The 27,848-nt window shown below is 49.2% G+C and overlaps 1 protein-coding gene across 3 annotated transcripts; it reads right to left on the reverse strand.

The window, feature by feature from the left end:
* Window positions 1-2,414: 2,414 nt before the first annotated feature.
* Trim3 (tripartite motif containing 3) lies at window positions 2,415-27,324 on the reverse strand. Of its 3 annotated transcripts, none has more exons than XM_048359934.1 (12): window positions 27,158-27,324; window positions 18,885-19,050; window positions 12,723-12,954; window positions 12,347-12,498; window positions 11,946-12,126; window positions 10,692-11,424; window positions 10,466-10,569; window positions 4,960-5,127; window positions 4,619-4,787; window positions 4,290-4,360; window positions 3,115-3,255; window positions 2,415-3,002 (listed from the first exon to the last, which is right to left on the reverse strand). In XM_048359934.1, the coding sequence occupies exons 2-12, from the start codon at window positions 19,013-19,015 to the stop codon at window positions 2,850-2,852; spliced, it is 2,235 nt and encodes a 744-aa protein (XP_048215891.1). In that variant the 5' UTR covers window positions 19,016-19,050; window positions 27,158-27,324; the 3' UTR covers window positions 2,415-2,849. The 3 variants fall into 3 exon arrangements, with proteins under 3 accessions (XP_048215891.1, XP_048215890.1, XP_048215892.1); XM_048359933.1 differs by having other exon boundaries at window positions 27,132-27,324; XM_048359935.1 differs by lacking the exons at window positions 18,885-19,050; window positions 27,158-27,324 and having other exon boundaries at window positions 12,728-12,947.
* Between the last annotated feature and the right edge of the window lie 524 nt (window positions 27,325-27,848).

Below are 27,848 nucleotides of genomic sequence, written 5' to 3' on the forward strand. Positions count from 1 at the left end.
GACAGTGCTCAGGCCCTGAGTCCAAGCCCCAGGACTTGCTTCCCAGTAATACAGGAAATCTGTCCCTTTCTCCAGGCCTCTTATTAGTGCAGACTATCTTTGCTTGCCTGCCATCTGAAACAGCTTCTCTGCATAATAGTCCTCACAATAACCACCCATCTGAGATCTTCATATTCTCCTATATAGCTGTTTTCTTCTTCTTGAAGATAAAAATCAGTTTTAATTCTGCTAACCAGGGAATACCACCATGGGCCATTGGGAAAAAAAAAAACTCAATGGACCACGGTGTACACACCTTTGTGTATTTGCCCAATTATTTCTTTAGAATACATTCCTAGAATTGAAAGACTATAGGTGATTTTAAGCTATCTGGTCTTCAGGAGGTTAGAGATGCCTAATTGCTTTCTCTTTCCCATTCTCATTTCTCTCCTGACCTCCCTGTCCAGCTCCCTTTTGTTTCATCAGGCAGTCCACTTGTTCTTATTGTTTAAGCTTTTCAGGGCTTTACTTTTATATACTAAGTCAAATCCAAAACCTTGGCCTGAATTAAATGATCCAACTCAAGACTAAGTCTCCACAATGGTTCCTGTCTTCCTCCAGTGGCTGTCCCTCAGGAAGCCATCCTGACTTCCTCACAGGTCCTGAGCCTCCACAGGTAATCCTCAAATACACCAATACCTCCACTCACGACCTTTGTCCCTGCTCTTCCTTGGAAATACCTGTCTCCTCTTTTCAACATGGCTGATTCTTTACCCACCACCTCCAAACCTGCAGGTTGCTGATTAAAGAAGCTTTCCACATCCACCCTGTGTAACACTAAGTTCTCTATCGTACTCTATTCTCTTTCTTCACACTTGAACTCAAGCAGTGATTACATTTAGTTCCTCGTTCTTGTCTCCTTTCCTAGTAAACTATAAGCTCCATAAAGACAGAGATCAGGGCTGGGAATGTGGTTTAGTGAAAGAGTGCTTTGGTAGCATGCATAAAGTCCTGGGTTCCATTCCTCAGTGCCACCTAAACAGAAAAAGGCAGAAGTGGCGCTGTGGCTCAAGTGGTAGAGTGCTAGCCTTGAGCAAAAAAAGCTCAAGGACAGTGCCCAGGCCCTGAGTTCAATCCCCATTATCGAAAAAAAGAGAGAGAGAGAGAGAGATCATTTCTACTTTCTCAGGGCCCATCATACTGTCTAAACAACAATACTAAGGACTAATCATTCAACAAATACTTGTTTAAAATGGAAAACCCTATGTACAACACCTTAATAATAATACTATATTAAAAATAAAGCCAGGGGCTGGTGACTCACCCCTTTAATTCTAGCTACTCAGGGGGCTGAGATCTGAGGATCACTGTTTGAGGCCAGCCTAGACAGAAAAGTCTGTTAAGACACTTACCTCCAATAAACTACTCAGAAAAAGCCAGAAGTGGTGCTGTGGCTCACATGACAGAGTGCTTATTAGCCTTGAGCAAAAGAAGCTCAGGGACAGTGCCCAGGACCTGAGTTCATTTTGTGCTGGCACAAATACATACATACACACTTGTTTAATAAATAAATTAACCTTCGAGCTACATAGAGGTAACTGACTAATAGCTCTATGTGAGTATAAGTAAGGCTTCCATGTGATCCAAGTAGTACCTCCCTTAACTCTACAAAGACGCTATGTTCTTCTCCAGGCCCATGGATAGCCCTTCCTGTCCTAGGGCAATGGTTCCTGACCTCTCAGGACCAACCTTCCCAGACCCATCATTCTCCATGTGCCTTCACTACCCAGCATCATGCTAGGGCATAGGACTTGTAGGCTGATGTAACTGACCAGGGGGAAGTATGATGGCTACGGGTTTGAATGTGTACTGTTTCACCGACAATATGATCCTTTTCCCCCCTGAGTTTCAGTCTTTTGTGGAGAGGAAAAAAATCATAATTACCAGGACACTGTTGTTTTAATTATCTTTAGAATTAGTAGCCAACCTCTGATGGGGCAGAAGTTGAGAGGAGATGTGGAAACCCTCATCCAGTGTGAGGAAGAGCAGTGACCTTGAAACAGAGAGTGAGAGCAGGGACCAAGACTTCAGGGCTTTGAGTCTGAGTTCAACGTTGTCCATAGTCTCTTATGCCCAGCTTCCCTGGCGAGCTTCAAGTCCCTAGCATAGACCTTGAAATTGTGTTCCATATAGTTGCCGCATCTTCCAAGCCCAGGGAAGAGAGGCCAAAGCCTGGTTTGTGTCTACAGGAGATTCAAGGATGCAGGGTGTGGGGCTAGGGATCTGGAAAGTAACTGAAGGTCCCCCCATTTTTTTTTTGTTCTTCTCTCCTGTAGTTTCAAAGTACCAAGACCAGATGGGGAGTCTGGGTCCCATGTCTGTAGTCCCAGTTCCCCAGCCCTTCATGTCCTCATCCCATAAGAACCCAGCAAAAACATCCTGGTGAAGACATTTATTTAATATGGGGTGTGGGGTATTGCTGTCTCTGTCAGTGTGTATGGGGTGGTAGGGAGACAACCAGAGGGACTTCCGTCCTGGAGTAAGAGGCTGGTATGGCCCCAGGCTGGGGGAGGAGAGGCGGTGGGGTGGTAAAGAACAGACTGAGGGTGTAGGGAAGGTGTGTAAAGGGGGTAGGGTGAAACTGCACACATCCTTGATACCATAGTACAGGCCCACCCAGTCACCAAAGCAAGTATCAAATAAATAAAGTGCAACCATGGGGGCAGGGGAGGAAAGGGAGGGCACCAGGCGCACCCACGCCCACAGCCCACATTCAGTGCTGCCAAGTCTGGCCCGCCTCCCAGCCAGACCCTCTTGTCCAATCACCCCTGTGTCCGTCCCTCTACGAGCCAGGCAGGGCTCCTGTGCAGCTACTGGAGGTAGCGATAGGCTTTAAAGCAGTGGTTGCCAGCGTCAGCTACCACCACGTGGCCATCCGAGGTCAGTGCCAAGCCCTGCGGGCCATACAGTGGCTCTGCAGATGTGTTGATATAGGACAGAAAGGAGCCAGAGCTGTCGAACACCTGAGGAAAGGAGTCAAGAGAACAAAAGGAGAGGTGAAGTCAGACAGAGGCAGAGGATGTTCAGGCAGAGCAGGAAGCCTCGCACTCATGCCATCCCTGAGCCTTTACTCACCTGGATGCGGCTGTTGCCCCAGTCAGCCACGATGATATTCCCATTGGAGTCCACGGCTACTCCTGTGGGAGCGTTGAACTGCCCATTGCCCTCGCCATGGGAGCCGAACTTGAAGAGGAACTCTCCATCCGCATTGTACACCTGGTGGGGGAAGGGGCTAGGGACTGGGGACCTGGCCTTAAACACAGGGCAGGCCTTGGAGGATGGGCTAAATCTCCAGTGCTGAGGATCCCCAGATCGGCATTACCTTACTGTCTACTGGACATCTTCATTGATGTCCACTAGGCAGATCAAACCTAACAGCACATCTTCCCTGGGAAGGCCGCTCTTCCAAGCCTTCTGTCTCATATCATACTACCCAGCTGGATGAGGTATTCTCCCCTATTTTTCTGCCTTACGGCTATCAAATTCACACAACTCCTGATTCAGACTCAAATCCCTCTCTCAGATGTGCACCCTACGACTAGACTGCAACCTCTTTGTCACGGTGTGGGTTCTCATTATTTCTCATCTGGATCACTGCAAAAGACTGATCTTCCTGTCTAGTTCTACCTCAGTCACAGAAATCTTTCGAAGACACACGAAATTACATCATTCCCCTGCTTGTACTTCTTCCAGGATTCCTCACAGTCCCTGGGGAAGAGCCTGCCCCTAAACAGGGCACACAGGCCTCATCTTGTCCTTGCATCCATTTTCTCTTCAAACTTAGTCTGAGCTACCTGTGGTCTCTTGAACATATTATATGGCCACTTCCCACTCCTGGCTCCTCCTATGTCCTCTGTCTCAGTCTCCTTCTTTTCTACCTTCTGGTTAATTCCCAGTTGCACTTCAAGACTTCCCCTGAATCAAATGCTTCTGCTCTCTCCTCCCACGGCTCCCTGCACCTCCCTCTCACAGAATCTATCACGGCTCATTGTAATTCCCCGGCTACCTTCTCTTCCTTACTGAACTCTGAAATAAAAAGACAGGGAATGTGCTTGCTTGGTTAGTCACTGCATCCCCAGTTTACAGCATAGTGTCTGGGACAAAGTAACCATGCCATGAATGTTTATTGGTTTGAAGAATGATTTCAAGGGATGGGGGTGGGAGGGTGGGGGAAAGGTGAAGGAGAAAGGAGTCTTAAGGAAGAGGGAAGGATAATGTACAATGATTATGGAGGCAGGGAGGACACCAACCTTTACTGAATGGTTATGGAAATCCGTGACTACAATCTCATTCTTGTTGTTCACAGCCACAAAATGGGGTCCTGAAAATAGAAAGTGGTCATTAGGGCATTAAGCTGAGGTGCTGAGTAGGACCGAGAGTGTATCTGGAATGATGAAGGTAGGACGTTAGGAGAGGGGGTTGAGGTCCATGGGGCTGAGATCTCTGAGATGATGGGACTAGGGTATAGAGAAGGGAGGATCTCTAGGGTCAAGATACAGGAAAGCTCCATAGGGTCAGGGTATCCAAGGGAGTTGCAGGGACTGGGGCATCAGCAGATCTTAGAGTTGTCCTCCCATACCTGCAAAGTGCCGGTCGGTGGCCCCACGGCCCCCGAAACGTCCAACTAGCTTGCCATTGGGCTGGAAAGTGAAGACACAGCAGGACTTGTTGTCGACCACAATGATATGTCCATTCCGATCTACGGCCACTCCCTTGGGCCCCATTAGGCGGCCAGCTCCAATCTTGGTCTGGAAGGAGATACCAGAAAGGGCTTTAGCCTGACTGGCAGAGAGAGAAGTCTCAGCCTAGTATCAAAGCAGAACCAGAGAGCAGGAGGCAGGATTGAACCACGTCAGGCTCTGAGCACTAGGAGGTCAGCTTCTCTACTCACCAGAGGTACCAGAACAGTAGGCTTCTCACCTTGAACTTGCCCTCAGGGGAGAAGATGCTGACCCAACGGTTATCATAGTCTGCCACAATAATATCTCCATTGGTGTCTACTGCTACGCCTGTAGGACGCTGCAGCTGCCCAGGTGAGCGCCCTCGAACCCCAAAGCGGAACTTGAACTGGCCCTCATTGGAGAAAACCTGTAGCAGAGGAGTAAGGGAAGGGGTAGCTACGGAAGAAAGGAAACACTGTGGGCACAGAGGGAAAGGGGCAGGTTCCTGAGGGAGGAGACTCCCCATGTATTCAGTGACTCAATCAGCCCTTACTGACACTGTGCTAAGGGTACAGAGGCATCAAGTGTGACAGCAGACCTTAGGGGACATGCAGCCGAGCTGTGAAGGGGATAGCAAGCATGTGAAAGGGGCCAGGGAATAGTAGGAAAAGCACCAAGAGAAGAAGACATTGAGCTAACAGCACCAGGATGACAGATGATGAACAGAAGCCAGACAGTAAAGGAAGAGGAAACAGAGTGAAGAATTTGTAGAAGGCACAGAGTCTAGTGTGGGCACTACTTGAGGACGTGTCCAGGGCAGCTAGATTACAAAGATACTCAAGAGAGCAACAAGAAGTACATGTATCCTAGGTATGATGCGGGGTCACTTCAAGACAGGGGAGTGTGTGTGTGTGTGTGTGTGTGTGTGTGTGTGTGTGTCTGTATGTGTGTCAGTGTATGTTGGTTGTAGGCCTGAGCACTGTCCCTAGACTTTTGTGCTCAAGGTTAGTGTTCTACCACTTGAGCTACAACTCTACTTCTAGCTTTGTTTGGTGGTTGATTGGACATAAGAGTCTCACAGACTTTCCTCCCTGGGCTGGCTTTGAACCACGAACCTCAGATCTCAGTTTCCTGGGTAGCTAGGCATGAGCCAGTAGTGCCCAGAGGAGATCTGATTTCTTGGGAGTGCCCTGGCTACCAGGAGGAGTCAAGACTAGAAGCTAGCCAACCAATCAGACGTTATTGAAGGAGTCCAGGTGAGGAATGATCATGGTTTGGACCAAGGAAACAGGCTGCAGGGAAGTAGATGGGACTCAAGAAAATTACAGGAGGATGATTCAGCAGGACTTGCAGCAGACTGGAGAGGGATGGGTGAGAGAGGAAAAAAGTATACAGGATTAGGTCACTATGATTATGGAGCTGACAAAGTACCTTTCCTCCAGGACAGGATAAATCTTTCACCTCTCCTCTTTTTTTTTTTTTTTTTTTTTTTTTTGGCCAGTCCTGGGCCTTGGACTCAGGGCCTGAGCACTGTCCCTGGCTTCTTTTTGCTCAAGGCTAGCACTCTGCCACTTAAGCCACAGCGCCACTTCTGGCCGTTTTCGGTATAGGTGGTGCTAGGGAATTGAACCCAGGACTTCATGTATACAAGGCAAGCACTCTTGCCACTAGGCCATATTCCCAGCCCTCTTTTTTTCTTTTTGGCCAGTCCCGGGGCTTGAACTCAGGGCCTGAGCACTGTCCCTGAGCTTCTTTTTGCTCAAGGCTAGCACTCTGCCACTTGAGCCACAGTGCCACTTCTGGCCTTTTCTGTTTATGTGGTACTGAGGAATGGAACCTAGGGGTTCATGCATGCTAGGCAAGCACTGTATCACTAAGCCACAGTCCCAGCCCCACCACTCCTCTTTTATTATCTCCTTCCACTCAAGATGCTCTGGTCTTTCCATCTTAAAAGCATTTCCTTTAATCCTCATTCCTCTTTAAGCTAAAACTTCTGGCTTCTCCTTCATAGCCAAAACATTACTCATTGCATAATTTTCATATGCTCTGCTTTGTTACAGGCTCTGGGAATACAAGATGAATCAGAGCCAAAAGCTGCTTAGAGAACCCAAGTTCTGGGCCTTGGCCTAAAGCTCTTTGATCCAGGCTTGCTCCCTATTGGTAAGCTAAGGTTCCATATCCTAGCCCCATTCTCATGTCTAGGTCTCTAGGGATGTTTAAACTGGTCCAGCTAAAAGCTATTACTTCCTCCTCATGTGGAGGCTCTCAATTGGCACAGTACCTGTTCCTCTATCAGGACAGTGCTGTCCACATGAGAAGGGAGACTAAAGGATAGATGCAAGGGGAGACTTCACAGGGAGCATTAGGTTAGCAGTAGGTGGTCTATATACCTCTTTCAGTGTGAGCAGCTCAAATTCAGGCTCAACACTAATGAAACTTTTGGAAGTCTTCTTCCCTCATTCTCTTATTCAAAGCCCAACTCCTACTCATCTTTAGGTTCTCAGGATTTCCAGGTCACTTCTTCATAGCACTTCCATGACCAGTCCCTACCCTCTTTAAATGAATATACATATGTAAAGTTAGGTTCTTATGACATAGGCTTTAAGTTCTCTTCGCAATAAGTGTCAGTCCTCAGTTAAATAATTGCTAAGTATCCGTATTCCCTTCTAAGGACACGAGCTCTGCACTGGGCAGGGACCACATGTGCTTTGTTTGCTGTTGGGTTTTCAGGACTGGTGTCACTTATGGTACACTGTTGACATTCAACTAATGAATGAGTTTCCCAACAAAATGCCAGACCTGGATATCTCCACTGGAATACCGTAAAGCTATCTCAAACTCAGTGTGTGCAAACGTGGAACTCAGCAACTTACACCTTGACCTGCTCTTCAATGGTAACGCTCTCCAACCAGCCAACCAAACCTAGTCATTCTCTGTCTCTCTCTCTCTCTCTTTTCTTTTGGTCAGTTGTGGGGCTTGAACTCAGGGCCTGGGTGCCGTCCCTGAGCTCTTTTGCTCAAGGCTCATGCTCTACCACTTAAGCCACAGCACCACTTCTGGTTTTCTAGTGGTTAACTGGAGATGAGTCTCATGGACTTTCTTGCCCAGGCTGGCTTTGAGCCTTGATCCTCAGATCTCAGCCTCCTGAGTAGCTAGGATTACAGGCTTGAGCCACCAGTGTCCGGCAAGTGTTGCCATTCTTGATCCCTCTCTTTCTCATGATATTGGAGGTTCATCACATTCTGCTATATTTGCTTCCTTAATATTTCTCTAATCTACTGGAGTCCCAGTTTTCTATAGAAGAGGTACTGTTAAATCACCTAGTTCACAGTAGCAGTAAGTAGATCTTTGACTTCAAGGATCTTAGGGGATAAGAGTGAACAAAATAAAACAAAGCTGGACCAAAAAAAATCAGAAAACAAAACCAGTAAGATATGGAAAGTGCTACAGCAGACAGCTGATGGTGGTCAGAGAAGTGTGTTGTTAACAATCTGCCTGAAAGGAAAAAAGGCTATCTTCCTGGGAGAGGTGATAACGCTTTTGTATTAAGACAATGACACAAGAACATAGATTTGCACAAATGAAATTTTCCCTTAAAAATCAGTGTTTTCTGTTCTATGACAGCATATTTCCACTCAGTGAGGGGCTTTGTCTTACCCTCTACCACAAAAAAAAAACCAAAGGAAGAAAAGCTCATAAGGACTCCAAGCCTCATGAACAAAGCAGGGGGAGTCACACCATCTGGGAGTCCAGCCCACACCAGCCCTAACCACTCCTGAGTACTAGAAGCAAACACTGAGCTTTGGCACCTGAGATCCAGGCTCTGAGCAGCTATGACATTAGATGGAGGTGGGGGCAGAAGCAAGGAGAGCTATTAAAGGAGCAGCAGGTGTTTGGAAGAGAGATGGGGTTATGACAGGCCTCTCTCTCATTCCTCACATGAAAAAGATGGACAAGCACAACCCCTCAACAGTGAAGAATAAGCTGCATTTGTTCTTTTTTGAGTGTGAGCACGACAAATCTCAATGTTTGGGCTAGGAAATGTCCCTGGCCTAATGGAAAGGAAAGGAGCCAAAAGTGGAGGATGTACCTGTGTACAGCTCCAGGGCTTCCTCCAACCCCTACCTCCTCACTATCCAAGCTCGGCCCAAATACTTCCCTGTGCTATACCAGGCCTCCTCAGTCCTTTGCCCAGAGTAACAGGGCAAGAATAAGAGGGGCCAGACAGTATTAGGAATCTGGTCATACAAGAGTTTCTGGCAGGGCTGGGAATATGGTCTAGTGGTAAAGTGTTCGCCTCGTACATGTGAAGCTCTGGTTCAATTCCCCAGCACCACATATATAGAAAATGGCCAGAAGAGGCGCTGTGGCTCAAGTGGCAGAGTGCTAGCCTTGAGCAAAAAGAAGCCAGGGACAGTGCTCAGGCCCTGAGTCCAAGGCCCAGGACTGGGGAAAAAAAAAAAAAAAAAAAAAAGAGTTTCTGGCACCTTTAGCCTATTAGGTAAAAAAAAAGTCTGGAGCCAAGGCGGAAGAAAACACTGAGAAAAATGACCACTGCAATCTGACCCCAGCTATCCAGTCCCTACTAGCAAGCTACTAGCAGCCCTGTTGGGGCTTCTATTCTATGACCAACCCTCTCCAGGACTTTCCCACCCCCTCACCTATATTTACATCCTCAGCTACCATTGAAAGATTCACTAGGTGTCAGATACAGCCCATTACATCATTTAATACTCCCAGCAACCCTGAGGTATTAGGTATAGTCTTTTCCTAATTTTACACATGAGTTAACTACAGCTCAAAGAGGTCACATGACTTGTTAGTACCCAAGAGACAAGCCCAGGTGTCTGATTTCAGAGCCTGGGAGTTTAACTGCTGAAAGGTCTACTCCACTACTGCCACTGGAGTAGGCTCTGAACCACTACAAAAAGTAAAGAGAAGAAAAGCCATGTTTCCTGTTTTTTCTTTTCCTTTCTTCTTCTTTTTCTTTTTTTTTTTGGCCAGTCTTGGGGCCTGAACTCAGGGCCTGGCTGTTGTCCCCGAGCTTCTTTGTGCTCAAGACCAATGGTCTATCTATACCACCTGAGCCACAGTGCCACTTCCAGATTTTTCTGAGTAGTTTACTGGAGATAAGAGTTTCAAGGACTTTCCCGCCCAGGCTGGCTTTGAACCATGATCCTCAAATCTCAGTCTCCTGAGTAGCTAGGATTATAGGCATGAGCCTCTGGCTCCCAGCAGTTTCCTGATTTTAAAAAGCTCACAGAACACACAATATGGTACTGAGAGACAGGGATAGAACCACCTGTTTAGTTTCTCTCCACCTTCTAGCCACTGAAAGGTACTTGTTTGGTCAAATCAGGTCCATTTACTTGTCTAGCTAGCCAGATGATTTCAGAGACTCGAGATAGATAGCATACATTCAGGAACCAGGCTGGTACGATGGAAGCCGGCAAGGGAGGGCAGGCTAGCATCCTGACCACTAGGAGAAAAGGAGAGAAAGTACAGCAGCCATCTGGAGAAGAAGAAAAGGAGGAATAGGCCAGATTCCTGCCTGAGTCATGGCTTGGGAGGCAGTGACTACAAGCATAAGAAGCTCTGGCTTCTGATGGAAGGTACTGTCTACTGCTGTGGCCCTTGGTGACCTGCTGCTCTTTGAGGAATGGCACTGCCTCTGCAGAGTTTCATCTTCCTGAGAGCTTTCTATTCCAGGTAGTGACCAGTACAGAACCCTTTTTGGTGTTAGGAGAACGTGGTGAAGGGCTTACCTGGATACATTGGTTGTTGCTGTCTGCTACCACTATGCGGCCGCTGCTAGCTGCGGATACACCTTGCAAATTGGTGAATTCTCCTTTCTCCCTTCCCCGACTGCCTATGGGAGGGGAAGGATGAACACAGAATTCACTCTACAGTCCCTTGGAACTCCCCCTCCCTCCTCAGCCCGACCCCTGCCTAAACCAGCCCCCATCTGGCTCTACCCTTGGCCATCTGTACCAACACGGAAGACGAGTTCGTCCTCAATGGGGTTGTCCTTCCGTTTGCCACCTGTGCTGTACATGGAGCTGGGCCTCCGCACGGCCTTCTGGCGCACGTGGCTGCCTGGACCACCGGGAGACTTGACGCGGCGCTTCACATCATCGGGAGAAGGGGGCAGGTCCCCGGGACGCAGGGCTCGCACACGGAAGGGGCTGCCGCGCACGGGCTGTCCATAGAGCAGCACTGAGAGGAGCAGCTCTCCTTCCGTGCGCGCCGTGTACACCAGCTCGTACGTGCCGTTCTTGTGGTCCACCACCGGCACAGGAAGGCGTGCGCCATCGGGACCCGTAATCTCCGCGCGCAGCTCGGCGCTGCCGGTGCGCACCAGCCGCCCATCTTTGTCTTTGGTTGTGACAGTGAGCGAAGCAGGCTGGCCCACTAGTGCCTGACGCAGGCCCTCGCCGGTGGCCACCGTCTCGTGTGCGGTGGCGCTGGTGGTGAGCAGCGCGCCCAGGTTCAGCACGGATCGCCGCAACCCATCCACCTCAAGGACCAGTTCCAGCTGTGCATTCTCATGAGGCCGCTCCGGGAAGACCTGAGCGGCCAGGGCCGCGAGCCTCTCTCGCATGTGCTTGCGGACCAGCAATACCTCTGGGGCCGAGCCCAGGCGCAGGGCTTGCTCTGCAAAGCTGCAGCTACTGCCGATGTGTTCCTGACCTTGGCGCAGTGTGTCTAACTGGGTCTGCAACACCTGAGGAAGCAGGAGAAGAGGGGGGCGCACACAGAGACAAAGAGGGAGTTTCTGTGACTAAGAAGAGACTGTTGGGTAGAGGCATGTAAAGAAACACAAGAAAGTGAGTAACTGGGCACCAGTGGCTCGTGCCTGTAATCCTGGCTACTCAGGAGGCTGAGAGCTGAGATCTGAGGAAAGTCCAGGAGAATCTTATCTCCAATTAACCACCAGCAAAACTGGAAGTGGCACCATGGCTCAAGTGGTAGAGCACTAGCCTTGAGCTGAAGAGCTCAGGAACAGAGCCCAGGCCCAGAGTTCAAACCCCATGACCAACAAAAAGAAAAAGAAAAAAATAATGAAGGTGAAGGTGGACAAGGGGACGGATGTCAGCAGCATCGACAGTAGGGCCACATCAGAAGGCAGGTGATGGAGGCTGGAGGAAAGGCAATGCTGATGGTGATGGCTGGGGCAGCAATGGAGACAACGACACATCTCATAAGAGGTCATGATGGGAAGGAGAGGCGAACGGACAGACACACCTTCTGCTTGGCTCCGCAGATGGTCTCCAGGTCGCTGACCAGAGCCTGTTTGCGCTGCTGCAGTGCCTGTTCCAGGTCCTCGAAGGCTGCACTGATCTGGGCCAGGGCCTCGGCCTTGCGCTCTTGGAGCTGCTGGCTGATGCCCCCAACTAAGGCGATAGCCGCGGACAGCTGCGGCAACCTGGGGAAGGGAAATGCCTCACACGGGGTGGCCGGCGGCTCCCATCACCAAACAAACGCCTCTGCCCGAGGCTCCTCTGGGACAACCCCTGCTTGAGCCCTCTTCTGACTTCTACTGCTGCCCTTCCTACACTCCCAGACCCCTTCCTCTTGCCTCTGCCCGGCATCTGTTGAGATGTCATCCCTCGGTCCGTCAGCCCAGTCCCCCACCCAGTGCCTACCGGCCACGCACGGCCTCCAGCTGGCGCTGCAGGGCGGCCTTGTGCTGCTCCACCACGTCACGCAGCAGCACCGTGCCATGCTCCCGATGCTCCCCTGCACGACACTCGCCACACATGGCCGTCTCGCAAGCTTCGCAGTAAAACTCCATCGTCTGGAGGCGGGGCAAAGACACCAGTGAGGCAACAGCCAGACACTGCACTTCTTTGCACCCTGCCCTCCCATCTGCCCTCCTCGCCCCCCCCCCTTTCCATGCCCCCTTCTACCTAAGATCATTCAGACAGAGAAGATCTCTCAGCCACATCCACTCCCCGCCTGCCGCCTCTCCTCCTCCTCCCTCCCCAAGTCCTGGCCTCACTGGGCCTCGCTTGGGCCCACCTTGCCTTCATGGTTGGGGCAGGAGAGAGGGCGGCCGGCCACTGCGCTGAGGGGGTGAGGGTCTTCGGGGTCGTGGGCTCCATCGGGTGCCTGCTGCATGGCCTCCATGAGGCTGCTGATGAAGAAGTTGTTCTGCAGGGCCGAGACGCCCTGCTCAGGGAGGATGGACGTCTGCCGGCACACTGGACAGGACAGTGTCAGGCTCTGGGCAGGGATGTAGTTCTGGAGGCATCTGGCCAAGGAGAAGGGAGAGTCAATGGAAAGGGGGGGGGGGAGGTGGCAGCAGAACGCCCTCTAATAGGTGATAAGCCCCCATCTCAAGGGTGTGCTATTCCACTTCCTTTTGAAAACATCTCTGACACATAACACACCTAATCCGTCTGCAGCAGGTGCAGAGGGTTCTGGAAAATGAACAGGAACACACCCCTGGCCCCTCTCAGGAGCGCAAACATGCCTGCATTCTTCCCAGTGTGCACAAACACAGGCTCGCCTTTCAAAAACGTTTACAAAACCTCCTCAAGAAAACGGGCACCTCGCCCCACCTCCTACTCCTTTTAACCCCCTTAAACATTTTACTGACTGCCTACTCTTGCCAAGTTTGTGCCAAGCTCTGGGAATAAAAAAGATAGGATGGTCTTCAGAGGAAAAAAAAACCGTCACAGAAATATAGAAATTCAAGAGATAATTAGTATAATGATTAGTGGTATGGGTCTCATCTTGGAGCTAAGACATGGAGTGATCCCTGGCATGTTATTTTCATGATCCAAGCAGTTGCCCTTGGTAAGATGGAGACAGGTAATCATCAGAGTCCTTTGGAGGGGTAAATGTAAAGGACCCACTTACATAGGAGGAACAAATGTAAAAGGCCTGACCCACCAAAGCACTATGAGTATGAGTGATGACTACTGCTTGTCATTAATGCAAGAAATACAAAGATGTGATCAGGAGGAAATGTATCTGGCTCAGGTGGGTGGAGAAGGTGGCCAGGGAAAGCTCTGGAGGCAACGGGAAAAGAACCTTTGTGGACAAATAACTGTTCGTCTGAGCAAAGGTGTGGGGCGAGCAGAAGGGTGTTCTACATACAAAGGGCAGCGGCAAACAACACAGTGCGGACAAGGAGCTAGAAGCAGTTTGAGGTAGTTAGAAACCAAGTCCAAGGTAAGAAATGGTAAGAGGAGTCCTGGAATTGGACGAGAACAGACAGCGGAAAGGGTGCAGTGGTGCCCTCATTCAGTTACCACTTACTAGATACGTGTGTGCCCAGGGGCTGTGTTTTGCACTGTCAGTTAACAGGCTCAGAAAGAGCCAGTGGTCTGAGGTAACAAAGCTAATAAGTTTTGGAGCCTGAACTTAAATTCAAAGCCTCTGATTAACTGATATACTCTTATAATAATCTAGGCAAGAGGTGAGGGAGACCTGGACTATGGCCATAGCCGCACAGAGTATGTGGTGGAATAAATTTGAGAAATATTTAAAAACTATAGCATCATGTCCTTGGGAGTGAGGTGTAAAAGAGACAAGTGTTGGCTAGACCCTGGCTTCCCAGCTTAGGTAACGGAAGGGACAGGTAACATTTACTAGAATAAGAAATGGAGAGGAACAGTCTTGTCCTGGTTGGATCTACTGTGATAGCAGGCCATCCAAGTAAAGGGGGTCCAGTGAACAATAGGGAAGAAGGCAGATTAGACATAGAGATGAAGATGCCACCAATGTTGAGAGCGAGAGGATGAGAACAGCCAGGTAGGTATAGATGTGGTAGGAGAAAGGATAGAAACCATTCTATCAGAGGCTCATGTCTATAATGCTAAGCTACTCAGGAGGCTGAAATCTGAAGATCATGATTCAAAGCCAGCTCAGGCAGAAAAGTCTGTGAGACTCTTATCTTTAATTAACCAGCAAAAAGAAGTTGTAGAGATGTGGCTCAATGGTAGAGCCCTAGCTTTGAGCAAAAGAAAGAAAGAAAAAGCTAAATAAGCTCTAGTGCAGGCGCGCGCGCGTGCGAGAGACAGAGAGAGAGAGAGAGAGAGAGAGAAACAGAGAAACAGAGAGACAGACACGAAGATGGAGACAGAGACAGAGAGACAGAGAGAGGGGGAAAGAGAGAGATGATCCCCAAAGATAACCAAGGAGAACAGAGGGGTCAGGCAGAGAACTCAGGGAATGACAGTGTCTGGGCAGTACAATCAGTCTTTTTTTTTTTTGGCCAGTCCTGGGCCTTGGACTCAGGGCCTGAGCACCATCCCTGGCTTCTTCCCGCTCAAGCCTAGCACTCTGCCACCTGAGCCACAGCGCCCCTTCTGGCCGTTTTCCATATATGTGGTGCCGGGGAATTGAACCGAGAGCTTCATGTGTAGGAGGCAAGCACTCTTGCCACTAGGCCATATTCCCAGCCCTCAGTCTTGAAGAAAGGAATGAGTTACCCAAGTAGAAAACATCTGAGAAGTCAAGTATGGCACAGGATAGAAAATGCCCTTTGTGAATTTGGCAACTCTGAGGTTACTTTTCTCTGGGAGGAGAACAGTGAAGGGAAGAGTGAGGGAAGAAAAGCTTGACTAATGGAAATTAAAGAGTGAAGTAAAGGCTAGGTGACTGAACATGGGATTGGACTGAGTGGGCTACTGTTTTAACTCTGGAATGGGATAATTCCCCCAGTGTTGGGGATTGAACCCAGGACCTCATACATGCTAGACAAGCACTCTACCACTAAGCCACATCCCCAGATGGAGGAAATAGAGGGAGAAGAGGTGGATACCGAGGAGTATGGGGGAGGGAATCAAAGTCAGAAAGAGGGTGGATAACTTGCCTCCAACAAGATCGGCTGTAGAGTGAAGGAAGGAGTTAGGGAATAGTGGTGGCTGGAATTAGTCACTGAAGGGGGAGGGAAGCTACTAGAAACAGACTTCAGACTGAAGGCAGCTGTGTTTGGAGACCACGAATCTTCGGAGGGGAAGGTGTAGATGAAGCACACTCTCATATCCTTGATGTCTCCTCTTCATATTCCTCATACCTTTTGTTCTTACTTAAAATTCAACAAACACTAATGCCAGGCACAACTGCAAAGTGCTTCACAAATATTAACTTCATTTAATTGTGACCTACTTCTCCCTTCAGTCCTCTCCAGCAGAAATTGGTTTCTGTCTCATACTCCACATTCCTTAGGGCCAGAAGGTGGAGCTGAGTCCCTCCTCTTCCCAACTGGAACATTCTATTTGTCTTCAGCTCCTGCCTTTGAAGCTCATGCCTTCTGTCTATGCCACCCTCCTTGTCTCTGCTGACCTAACGCTTCTCCGCTTCTCTCCCATTTGCTGAAGTCTTTCTTCTGACTCACTCTCTTCTCTAGCCCCGCCCCTCCCCAAACACACATTCTGCCAACATTCCCAGTGGCTCTGACATCCGCAAAAATCACCCATTACCATTGCAATTTCCTCATTCTTTGATCTCCTCACCCCCGTGATCCTTTCCTCCACTTCATCTCAGCAGTCCACTCATGTTCCCCCGCCATCCATATCTCATCAACTGGCACCTCTCGAATCTTGAAATCGGCACTCCTATTTTGCTCCTCCACAGCTTTTCTTCCCAGCTCATGGACTAGCACTAAGTTTACAAAACACCTTCAGACTCAGCAGTACCTCGTTCCTGTGGCTTGCCATAACTCCCTAGCTGGTCTCCTGTTTCTACTTTTGCTCCTCTATAATCCATTCTCCCACACAACCAGAGTAAGCTTTAAAAAAAAAAAAAAAAAGCATGCCAATAGCTTGGTTGTATTTTGAATAAAATCCAAATTCTCCTAAAACTGACAAGTGTCAGAGAGACTAATGGTGTATGTCTTCTCTCATATGCAGAAGCTAGATCTAAAAAAAACAGAACATATTAAATTCTACAGGACTGTAGTCATTCACACACAGTGAGACCAAAGGAAGATACACTTAGGACAGGAACAGAAAGGTACAACGTCTATGTGCACCTGATCATATAAAATAATATTTATCAAAATGAACTCCAGGAAATAAAAACGAGATTTTCTTTTTGCTATTTTTGTTTTCTTTCCTTTTTGTTCTATTTGTTAGTTTATATGTCTTTGGGAGGGTGTGGGGAGGCACAGAAATGGAAGGACAAAGGGTGAATAGATGCAGCAGTGGTACTCACTGGACACTGTTGAAAATGAACTATGCAACTTGTGGGGGGGGATGGGGGGGGAACTGGGAGAAAGCCAGGAAAGGGGTAACATTGTCTAAAGGAAATGTAACTCTTTGTCTGACTTTTGTAACTGTAACCCTTCTGTACTTTATAATAACAATAAAAATAAAAAAAAAACCCACAGGAACAAGCGTCCCCCTGACTCTCTGAGTCCATGGGATGGCTGCAGCTTTTTCTGTCTGCTTGCTGACACCTGCCTTGACACTGGAGCATAAGCTCTTTGAGAGTAAATGGATGAGTCCAAGTAAAGAACCAAGGTTCTGCAGTCAAACTTGCATTCAGACCCCAACTATTGATATACTATGTAGCCTTGGACACATTTCTTAGTTTATTTAATGTCTCTTCTCTCTAAAAGGGGGACAATAACGTTATCTGTTGAGAACACTAAGTAAATCAAAAGTATAAATCACTTAAGGAAGTCCCTGGCAAAGAGAAAGCAATCGATACACTGTAGCTATTATTACTATAGTTTCTCAGTCACTGATTTTCTCCAAGAGTGCTCAGTGATCTGGCACAGGAGAAAGCTCAGAAGTGCCCAAGGGTGGCTCTGAGCCAGCACTGAGTTCTACAGGATAGGCTTGGTTAGCAAATGACATGAGGTTGGGTGGAATAGTTGTAGCTATGTGAAGTCAGACATAGAATCCACACTGGGAAGGAAAGAAAGGGGAGCAAGACTGAAATTGGGGATGGGAGAAAAGGGAGTAGTGGAGGAGATGAGGCTTGACAATGAGTCAAAGGCAGCACAGGTGAAGTGGAAGCTGAAAGCGGAAGACTGGCATCTAGGACAGGTGATGACAAAATGGAGGTCGTGGTTGGGAGAGATTGCTACTGAGGTACAACAGAGGATGATTCTGGAGAAACATTCACTAAGAGGAATAGGGCTCAAAGTCCTCAGGTTGATGAGAGAACTTAAAATAGTGGTGGAGTTGGGGTTACAGCTATATGCCACCATGCTAGGCCGGAGCTAGAATCTCAAAGCATGGTCCATGCAGCAGAGCCAGGTTCTGTGGCAGAGGGACGGTCTAGACACAGAAGGAAGGCTTAGGTGGAGGCAGTGGTGCTGGAGAATAGGTCAATGCATCAAACCTGCAAAGGCTTCTCATGGATCTCATGGGTGAATTTCCCTAACAACCCTGTCAAGCTCCACCCAGTCTGGCCACTTCCTTCTTCAGCTTTATTCTGGGGAACTTTCCATCACACTCACCCTGCTCCAGCTTCTTCTAGAACTTCTTACCAAACATAAAAGGCCTTTCTATGACTTCCCTTCTCCCCAGAGTGCTCCCTGAACTCCCCAGTACCTAGTTAGCCCAAGTTCATCCTCAGGGAAGCAATTTTCCAAAGTACAACAGATCACATATGTTCAGCCACAGAGCTTAATACTTGGTTGCAACACTTTCTAAGGGTGCATTATTATATTTATCTATAATCCTGATCCTTCACTATACACTCTTCATGAATAGAGATTGTATCTACAGGTTTTGCTCATCACTGCATACTCAATGACTGGGACAGGATCTGGCTCCCTGTAGTTGTGCAATAAACATTCATAGAACGAGTGACTGATGAGAAGACACCTAGCGGCTGGGAGCGATTGCTTTTCACTTGTCTGACAACTGGCAGGGAAGGACAGACCTACCTTCAACTGTCCTGCTAGGCAAACTGCCGGTGACAGCGCTAAGCATCTCAGAGCTGTCCAGTCTCTCTGATGATGACAAAGGCTGTCTTGGGTTGTGGGAAGGACAGGATCTGAGTAGCATCTGACCTAGTGTTCAGAGCACCTGCTCCTCTTGCAGGTTCTTATACACAAACCCAATCCCTCCTGCAGGCTGGGGTTCGTCTGCTCTCCCCCCACCACCATGTGTGCACATTTTCCCTATTTCCCTCTCCTACTTAAAGGTTTGCGCATACACTCCCCTCCCAGCCAGGCCTGCCGAGCCCTCAACTCTCCCTGGTGAAGCCCCTCACCTCTCACAGAAGGTATGCAGGCAAGGCAGAACTTTGGGGCACCGGTAGCGATCCAGGCAGATGCTGCACACCAGGAACTGCTTGTCCATTGGCTGCACCTCAGGGCCAGGGCTGTCCTCTCTCTTTGCCATGGTGACCAGGGATGGTTCCCACCACTCACACGAGCCTGTAAGCACAGAGAAATGGTCAGCAAAGGCAGGCCAGCACTGTCTCCTCACCACTCAAAGGGGAGTGGGAGGAAGGAACAGAGCAAAGTGGATGGGCTGAGGGACCCTTGAGCAGACTTGGGGTTCAGGTTGGCTTTCAACTTGGCTCAGCTGCTCTTATGAGGTAGGGGATGTCAGCAATTCATATAATCTGCCCGAGCCTCAGTTCCCTTATTTGTAATTAGGCAAATAATAATCTCTCCTTCAATGTTTCTTTTGAGAATGTGAAATGGTGCGTGTCAAGCGCACAGTGCAGGAATGATCATTTTCACTGACATACTCACTCATCTCTGCTATCCCCTCCAGTTCCAGGTGAATGTCTCCCCTGGGACTTATCTTCTGCCTATCTCTCTACCCCTGGAACCGACTCTTAGAACAAGCACACGGTATCAAGTATGGAACCGCCTCCCAGTTTATCTCTCTACCCCCCCTTCTCTCTACCCCCAAAGCTGCAGCCCCTAACGTGGGTCATCACAATCACAATTCTCTCTTGCAGGCCAACCTCCTGAAGCTTAGAGCTTCCCAACTGGTGTCCTGCTGTCCTTGTTTGTGCCTTCTCATCCATTATCTTCGCAACCAGAAAGAGTTTTTAGGAAGCACAGATGCGATCTTGTCACCAGCCCTTTCTAAATTCCTTCAATGCTCCTCCATTGTGCAAAGGATAAAGTCCTCCATTATCCAGAGGATGAACCGGCCAACAAGGCTTAGTTTTGTCTCAACCATACCTTCCTCTCAATCCCATGTCTCATGATTCCATGATCAGTCACACCAGTTTCTTTTCAGTTTCTGGAAAACTCAATGTTCTCTTTTGCTTCTGGGCAGTACCCCACTCTATTCCCTTCTGCCTGAGAGCTTCTCCTGTAATCCTAGTGACTCAGGAGGCTGAGGTCTGAGGATCATGGTTCAAAGCCAGCCCAGGTAGGAAGGTCAGTGAGACTCTTATCTCTAATTAACCATGAGCAAACTCGAAGTGGTACTGTGGCTTAAGTGATAGAGCACTAGCCGTGAGCTGAAGAGCTCAGGGACAGCACTCAGGCCCAGAGTTCAAGCCCCACAACCAAACAAAAAAAAAAAAAAAAAAGAGGCTCACAGACTAGACTGGCCTGAGCATAAAGCAAGACCTTACCTCAAAAATAAACAATGTAGGGCTGGGAATGCAGCTTAGTGGTAGAGTGCTTGCCTAGCATGCATGAAGACCTGGGTTCAATTCCTTAGCACCACATAAACAGAAAAATCCAGAAGTGGCGCTGTGGCTCAAGTGGTAGAGTGCTAGAGCAGAAAGAAACCAGGGACAGTGCTCAGGCCCTGAGGTCAAGCCCCATCACTGGCAAAAACAAAACAGAACAAAGCAACAACAACAACAACAACAACAATGTAAAAGGAGCTGGAGGCAGGACTGAAGCAGTGGAGTCCTTGTCTAACAAGCACGGGTCCCTAGCAAGTTCAAAGCCCATAGCTACCAAAAAAGATTATGCTCTTGATAGGTCTTTGTGATCAAGGAAGGACTCTACGAAAGGGAACTTCAGGAGAGCCCTGAGGGTGAGAGAGAAGCGGCAGGAGTGAGGGGGAGGGAACAACGGGGATTCAAGCAGGGAAATAAACCTGGCATGAAGGAAGAGTACATGAAAGTTCTTAGCCAAAGAAGTGGGTAAAAGCATTTGGGTAATAAGTAGAGATAAGGCTATAAAGGACTTGTAGGCCATATTCAAAATAGGATTTTAGCCAGGCTTCATGGCACATGCCTATAATCTCAGCACTTAGGAGACAGAAGCAGAAAGTTCATGAGTTTGAGGACCACCTGGACTGTATAGGGAGTTCTAAGACAGCCATAGTGAGACTTAGTCTCAAGAAACAAAATAAAAGGACATGTGTGCTGGATCACACCTATAATCCCAACTACTCAGGAGACAGAATCCAGTCAAAATTTAGTGAGAAACCTTTCCTCAAGAACAAGTCAGGAGTGAAGGTAGATGCCTTAATCTCAGCTATGTGGGAGGTATAAGTAGGAGGACCAAGGCTTAAGGCCAGCAATGGGTAACATACAAACCCCTCTGAAAAATTACTAAAGCAAAAAAAGGGCTGGGCATGTGACTGAAGTGGAACAGTGCCTGCCTAGCAAGCATGAGGCCCTGAGTTGAATCTGTAGTACTAAAAATAACGGATTTTATCCTGAGGTTAGGGAGAGGGTGGTCCAATTTCCAAATAAACTTAAATAAATCAGAAAGTTATTCTGGAAATTGTAACAGTTGAAGAGGAAGAAAAGCAAGAGTGCAACAAGAAAGACCAGTCAGGAAGCACCCACAGTTCTTCAGATGATAATGGTAGGCCTTACAGAGCTACAGGAAGAAAGGCAGCTTCACCTGAGACATATGTGCAAGGTGGAATAAGACATCATGATGAATTGGCTGAAATGGGGCAAAAGACTGTTGATAACGTGCGGAGGGAGGAACAGAGAACAGACTGCCACAGCTAAGAAGGAGCTGTTTGGGGCATGCTAACTTTGAGATATCTATGTGAAGTCCAGGTAGAGTCAGTGCAGGATGAAGGAGCTCAAGAGACAAGTGTGGGATGGCTATTGATTTGGAATTACTGGCATATTAATGGCACTGACAACAATGAGAATGAATGAGACTGCCTTGGGACAGAGGATGGAGAGTGATGAGAAAAGGGTCAGCATAAAAAAGTAGATCAGGGGACTGGGAATATGGCCTAGTGGCAAGAGCGCTTGTCTCATATACATGAAGCCCTGGGTTCGATTCCCCAGCACCACATATATAGAAAATGGCCAGAAGTGGCGCTGTGGCTCAAGTGGCAGAGTGGCTAGCCTTGAGCAAAAAGCAGCCAGGGACAGTGCTCAGGCCCTGAGTCCAAGATCCAGGACTGGGGAAAAAAAAAGTAGATCAGGCAAAGACAGAGGAGAGCTCACGAGGGCACAAGGAGAAGCAAGAGGAGAACCTAAGCAACCAAAGGAGAGAGCCATCCAAAGAATCAAAACAACTGAGCTAGGGACTGAAAAGTGTTCCCCAGATTTAATCTGGCTGTAGTGGAAGGGCTGTGGTAGAAGTTAGGTCAGAGTGAAGAAGTTAACACAGCAGATGCAGACAATTCACAACAGAAATTTGGCCATGACAGAAGGCAGAAAAATAGCCAGACTGCTTCAAAGCAGGCAGTGAGTAGACCCAGATCACCACTGCTATACCCAGTCAGATGCACACAATGGATAAGTGGATGGATGAATGAATGCCAGGCCCAGCCCCAAACCCTGTTCCTGTTTAGGGAAGGATAGGAGAAAAGCTGAACACACAAGGCATGAGCCTTGTTCTGTGTGTGTGTGTGTGTGTGTGTGTGTGTGTGTGTGTGTGTGTGTGTGTGTTAAAGGGTAGGAAGGAAAGGGTGTGACTAAGAACATCCTCTCCTGAAGTGGGCGCTGGGATCTTGAAGTTGTTCTCTATAGATGACAAGTTCTGACTTTCAAGACTTATTAGCAAGACCCCATCGCCGGTCAGAGGGCAGACTGAGGGTTGGCAGAACAACAGGGAGGCCCGCTGGAGGCAAAGTGAAGCTTTCATCTGGAAAAGGGGAGGGCTGGGTGGAAGATTAGGAGTGGTCTGCTGTGCTGGGCTGGCTGGATGTCTGGACCCGCCTCTCTCCAAGCCCCAGGGGCTCTCCCAGCCTGTCACTCTGGGGGCAGGGATTGGGCTACATCCAAGGATCAAGAGCTCCTCCCTTCTGTCCCCACCCAGACTTACTGGGCATACAGCTGCTGAGGCTATATCCCAGCCAGAAAGTAGAAATCTCTTCCTTCCTTGGCCTACTTCTCCCCTCTCTGCCATCCCACGGTGCTCTATAGAGATCTGCCCCCAGTAGGTGGGTGTCCAAGTGAACTGTTAATCACAGCAAACACTTGGAGGGTCTTGGACCAAGAGCTCCATTTTAGCCTCCTCACTCCGTCTGCCTTCCTGCCTCCTCTGCATACTTTATCCCACCCATCCTTTATAGCTCAGTTTTAAAGGCAAACATACTGCCTCATTCAACATTCACTCAACACCTCTGCTGGGGATACAAAGATAAATAGGGCCAACAGCTCAGCCATCATGGATTCTAATGAAAAAGATTACCTGCAATGTAACGTGGTGAGGTGAGGACCATGATGAGAAAGCCCAGATTGTTCCAGAAACACAAAGGAAGTACCCTAACTTAGATGGAGAATCAAGGTCTGTCCAGAAGTTGGATGTCAAGTCGCATCCCAGAACTACAAGATGAGGTATGATGCCTTTGGCATCAGGAGGCTGACAGGAGAGGGCTAGCAAAGGAGATTAAGTTGGCAAGTAGGAGTTACAGCACACAATGCTTCGTCGGCTGTACTAAGGAATTTAGACTTGACCCTTTTCTGCTAGGGGAATAAGCCTTCATCCAAGAAGCAAAGGGAAAGTTTGGTAGCAGTTGTGGGGAGGAGGAGTTTGAGCATAGAGTGACATTAGTTAAGAGGGGTCAAGATAGGAAACTGATTTGATTAGGGAACAGGCAAAGGCAGGTCCCAACAGATATCATAAGGAGAAATCAATAGAAACTGGTTTTATACACCAAGTCAAAGAAAAATAAAGATGTTTCCTAATTTTCCAGGTTGGAAACTGGAAGAAGCACAGTTTGAATGAGAAAGTAGTCAGTTCCCTACGTAATGTGATGAATACCAATGGGACACAGTTCGAGTGGAGAGGCAGTCAAAAAAGCAGCCCGGAGACCAGGAGACAGGTCTAGATCAGAGTTAAGGATTTGGCTGTCATTGGTATACAGATCTTCCTGAAGCCACAGGAGTTAATGAAATCACCCAGGGAGGGTCAAGTAAGAAAGGAGGGCCTATGACTGAGTGCTGAGCATAGGACAACACTTAAGATAGAGGCCCAGGTGTCACATGTGGTGATGTATAAGCCCAGAACACAGAAGGAAACAGATTTCCAGGCTGGTACTACACAGCAAGACTCAGTGTCAAAACAAATAAACAAGCAAACAAACACATAGTCACAGTGAAGACTGAGAACATATATAGCCAGAAGAAGCAGAAGAAACCTCAGACAAAAGTCTGAGGGCCAAAGGAGAAAAGAGATTCTCCAACAAGGGAATGACCTTCACTGAGCAATGCTGCAGGAGGCCCCACAATTTAAAGTCCCAAAGAAGTTATTATTAACCTCAAGAATGTAGTTTCTGGGAGCTGCAGAAGAGGAAGTCAGATCCAGGGAGTTAGAGAAGAAGTTGACTTTGAACAAATGAGGACAGCAAGTGCTGACTCCACTAGACCCTTGACATCTGCAAGTACACTGATTTCAAGACTTTTCAAGTTCTCCAAACTCTCAAATAACACCCAATCTCCCCCCACAACCCCCCCGCCCCAAACTTTCTCCTAGGATCTCACAAGATTCCCAGTGTACATGACTCACACATCGGTGAGTAGAGGGAAATAGATATTGTTGAAAAGTGCTTCGGAGAGGTCAGCTAGGCTCCCTGGCTGGAATGACTCACTGCTACACACCAGCCTCCAGGTGTATCTAATCATTTGAGGCCTCAGCAAAATAATAAACATCTGCAAGCTAGAGAGTTTGGAATTTCCCTGAAACAAAAGAATCATGGGAAAGGTAAAGTTCTCAAATCTAAGGAACCTATTCAATAAAACTGGCAGGGAAGGAAAAGGATGAATTTACAGCACCAATCTCCCCCATGATGCCTGGCTACATGGGTGAATGGACCATTTGGTCAAAGTTCCCTGGACATACTCTGATCAAAGTCCTATTCCTGGGAGCTAGAGTCACAAAGCTGAACCAAACATGCTCCCTGTCTTCCCTAAGTTTTCAGACTAGTGTGGGAAGCCAACGTATACAAACACAATTACAATGTGAGAAGTACCATGAACCATGATATTGACATGTTCAAATTGCTATGTCCAGAGGTCTAACTTGGTGAGGAGCACAGAAAAAGTTTCTAGAAGAATAGATATTTGAAACGGGTCTTAAGGGAAGAACAGGAGAGTGATAGGTACATGGGGAAATAAAGGAAGAGAAACATGAAAAATGCACATAGACCAATTGGACTGATTCAAAGAGCAGAGGTTTTACTCCTCTTTCACAATCCACTCAATAGGGGTTCTCTGGTTACTGCTTCTTCAGTTATTCCTCCACTGTCCATTCCTTATGTCTAATTCCACCAGGTTTTTGATTCAGGATCTTGTCTCCTCTCACTTTTCATACTCTGCCTGGGCAATCTCATTATTTCCCATGGTTTCAGTTACTATCCAATTGCCAATAACTCCCAGAGCCTCATCTCCTGTGCTTAAAGACTCTCTTGAACCCCACACCTCTGTATCTAGGCCATCTCTACCTGGGTGATGCAAAGGACTAGTCGAAAACTGAATTCATTACCAGCTGACCTGTTCTTCCTGCTGTATTTCTCATCTCCATAAAAAGCACCACCATTCATTAGTCTTGAGTCTGGTCATCTCAATTGTGACTTCTCTTTCTCCTTTCAGATACAAGCTTTCACCATATCCTTGATGGGGCCTCTAAAATGTTTCCAGACAAACTCAAGAGACTTGTCACTAATACCACTAACACATAAATGAGAGTGTGGGTAGCTTCCTATCCTATATACTCTTATTTGCAAATTGGAAGGGAGAGGGTTTTCTCATTCTCAAAATCTAAGATTCCATGGGTTTCTTTCAAACTCTGGGCTAGTACAGGCAACAATATGCGCCCATGATTAAATCACAGCTTATACGACAAACATGATTTGACTGCTAATGTCTACCATAAGGCTAAGGTGTTGGAGGGTGGTCACAGCTGCTGCCCTCACCCACTTCCAAAATAAATGTTTGCTAAGTTTAAGTCGCCCCTGACACTCTCTCAGCACCCTCTACACCTGCCGTACAGTTTTTCTGAGCATAGGCTGTACCATCCACTGGCTCAAGTTCCCTCAGCAAGAGTGCCATTGCCCCCTAAGTGGTCAAGGTGGTACACAGAACACAGAAAGTACTCCATATATGTTGATGACAAGAGAACCATGTTTGAATCTTCTAGCTCCCTCTCATCAGAGAAAGGCCAAATCAAAGGCAATACCAAGACAAATGAATAAAGGAAGGAGACCTCCACTTAACATAAGGAAGCTCTCCCCCCCAACAGAAGGTAGTAAGTGCTCTGTCACTGGAGGCATGCAAGCCAAGAGAGGGAGGGCATCTGTCAGGCCTGCAGCTCTGATTCCAATTCTGCAGCAAACCAGAGCCCTGGGGCTGGTGAGCTGGGCAGACTATCAGGGAGAGATCTGTGAAGACAACCTCTGCACCCCTTCTAACATTCTAGATCAATCTTCCTGCTGGGGCCAGTCTGAGTGTTTGTGGTCCACAGACCCCCTCCACAGGAACATGTCCACAGCCTGCCTTTTTTGGACTGACCTCCCCGGGGTGCAGCCTGCCCTCCAATCTGCAACCATCTGTCCCTGCAGGTTTGCAGCCCAGGATGTGAAGCCAAGTCCAGGCAGGAGGAGATCAGAACCAGGGAGGGGCCCAGGTTGCAGGAGAACTAGAGGGGTCCTTTCATCCTGGCTGATGGGCCTCCGGGTGCCCCGGGAAGGATGGAGAAGGGAGCAAGGGGTGGAGGTGTCTGCACGAGGGAGAAAGGAACCCTTCAGACAAGCTGGGCCACAAGATTCCAGAGTCTCTCACTCAGCAGCCCCATCCAGCCTTCACCCCGCCCTGGGCCGCAGCATTCGGCACCCTCCGCCGACACACGCGAGCCCCAAACCCCGCGCTCCTAAAAGGAGCCATCACCCATCCACCCGCGCCACCCCCACCCCGCCAACACGGACCTCACGTGAGCGGCCACAGCCCAAAGGACCCCCCCCCACCCCGCCGCTACCACGGACACGGACACGCCTCACGTGGACGGAGATGGGAACAGCTTTTGAAAAGCATCCCGGCCCCCACCCACAGACGCTCGGACGGACACACGGCCACTCCGACCCGGACCCGGACCCCGGCTCACAGGGACACCGAACGCACCCTTGGGGCCCGCCCGTCGCACTCACGGCGCTGGGAGCAGGATAGAAGGGCAAGGCCCGGACTGCGGCCACTCGGAGGGGCCCGCGGCGCTGCCCTGCCTGCCAGCGCTCGTTCGCCCGGCCCTGCCCGCGGCGCCGCCCCACGTCCAGAGCCTCCGCCCGTCCCCACGCGGGCGCCGCCGCCGGACCAGCCGCACAGGCCGGAGGGAGGGGCCGGGGCGGGGCTGCGGACCAGCCGGGGGAGGGGCGACTCCGGCGCCGACGCCCCGCCCACTCCCCCCGCCCTCCGCGGCGGAGGCCCCGCCCACCGGGCCCGCCCCACCCGCTCCGCCCCTCCCAGCGCTCCTGCGGCTCCCGCGGGCGCTGGCTCTGCGGTACCCCTGGGGAGCCCGGCCACCACCGAGCCGGATCCCGGATCTCCAGACCCGGGTCTCTGCCAGCTGCCTCCTGCGCTCGAGGCCGCCGGGGCGGGGCGGTGTGGCCAGGCCCAGGTACTGACGCGAGGGGCTGCAGGGATCTGGGACTGGGAGAGCTGGTCTCGCCTGCCGCCGGGGAGCGACCCCCCCACTCCCTCGCCCCCTCCCTCCCGCATGGGAGTTTGCCTTCCGCCGAACAGAAAGGAGCAGGGGCCATCTGCATCTCCGCACTGATCTTTGATCAAACTGAGGGCAACACCCAGAAACCTGCGAAAAGGGGCTCACAGGGTAGGCGGAGGACT

Source organism: Perognathus longimembris, chromosome 13 (assembly GCF_023159225.1).
Source record: "Perognathus longimembris pacificus isolate PPM17 chromosome 13, ASM2315922v1, whole genome shotgun sequence".
In the NCBI taxonomy this organism is placed as follows: Eukaryota; Metazoa; Chordata; class Mammalia; order Rodentia; family Heteromyidae; genus Perognathus; species Perognathus longimembris.

Bases quoted from the DNA above. Each gene is read 5' to 3' on its own strand.
- Trim3 (XM_048359934.1), bottom strand. From the start codon at position 19,015: ATGGCAAAGAGAGAGGACAGCCCTGGCCCTGAGGTGCAGCCAATGGAC. The intron at 12,127-12,346 runs GTAGGCACTGGG...TCCCTTCCCCAG, and splicing joins CTGGAGGCCGTGCGTGGCCG to GTTGCCGCAGCTGTCCGCGG. The intron at 11,425-11,945 runs GTGTGTCTGTCC...CTGCTTCCTCAG, and splicing joins TCTGCGGAGCCAAGCAGAAG to GTGTTGCAGACCCAGTTAGA.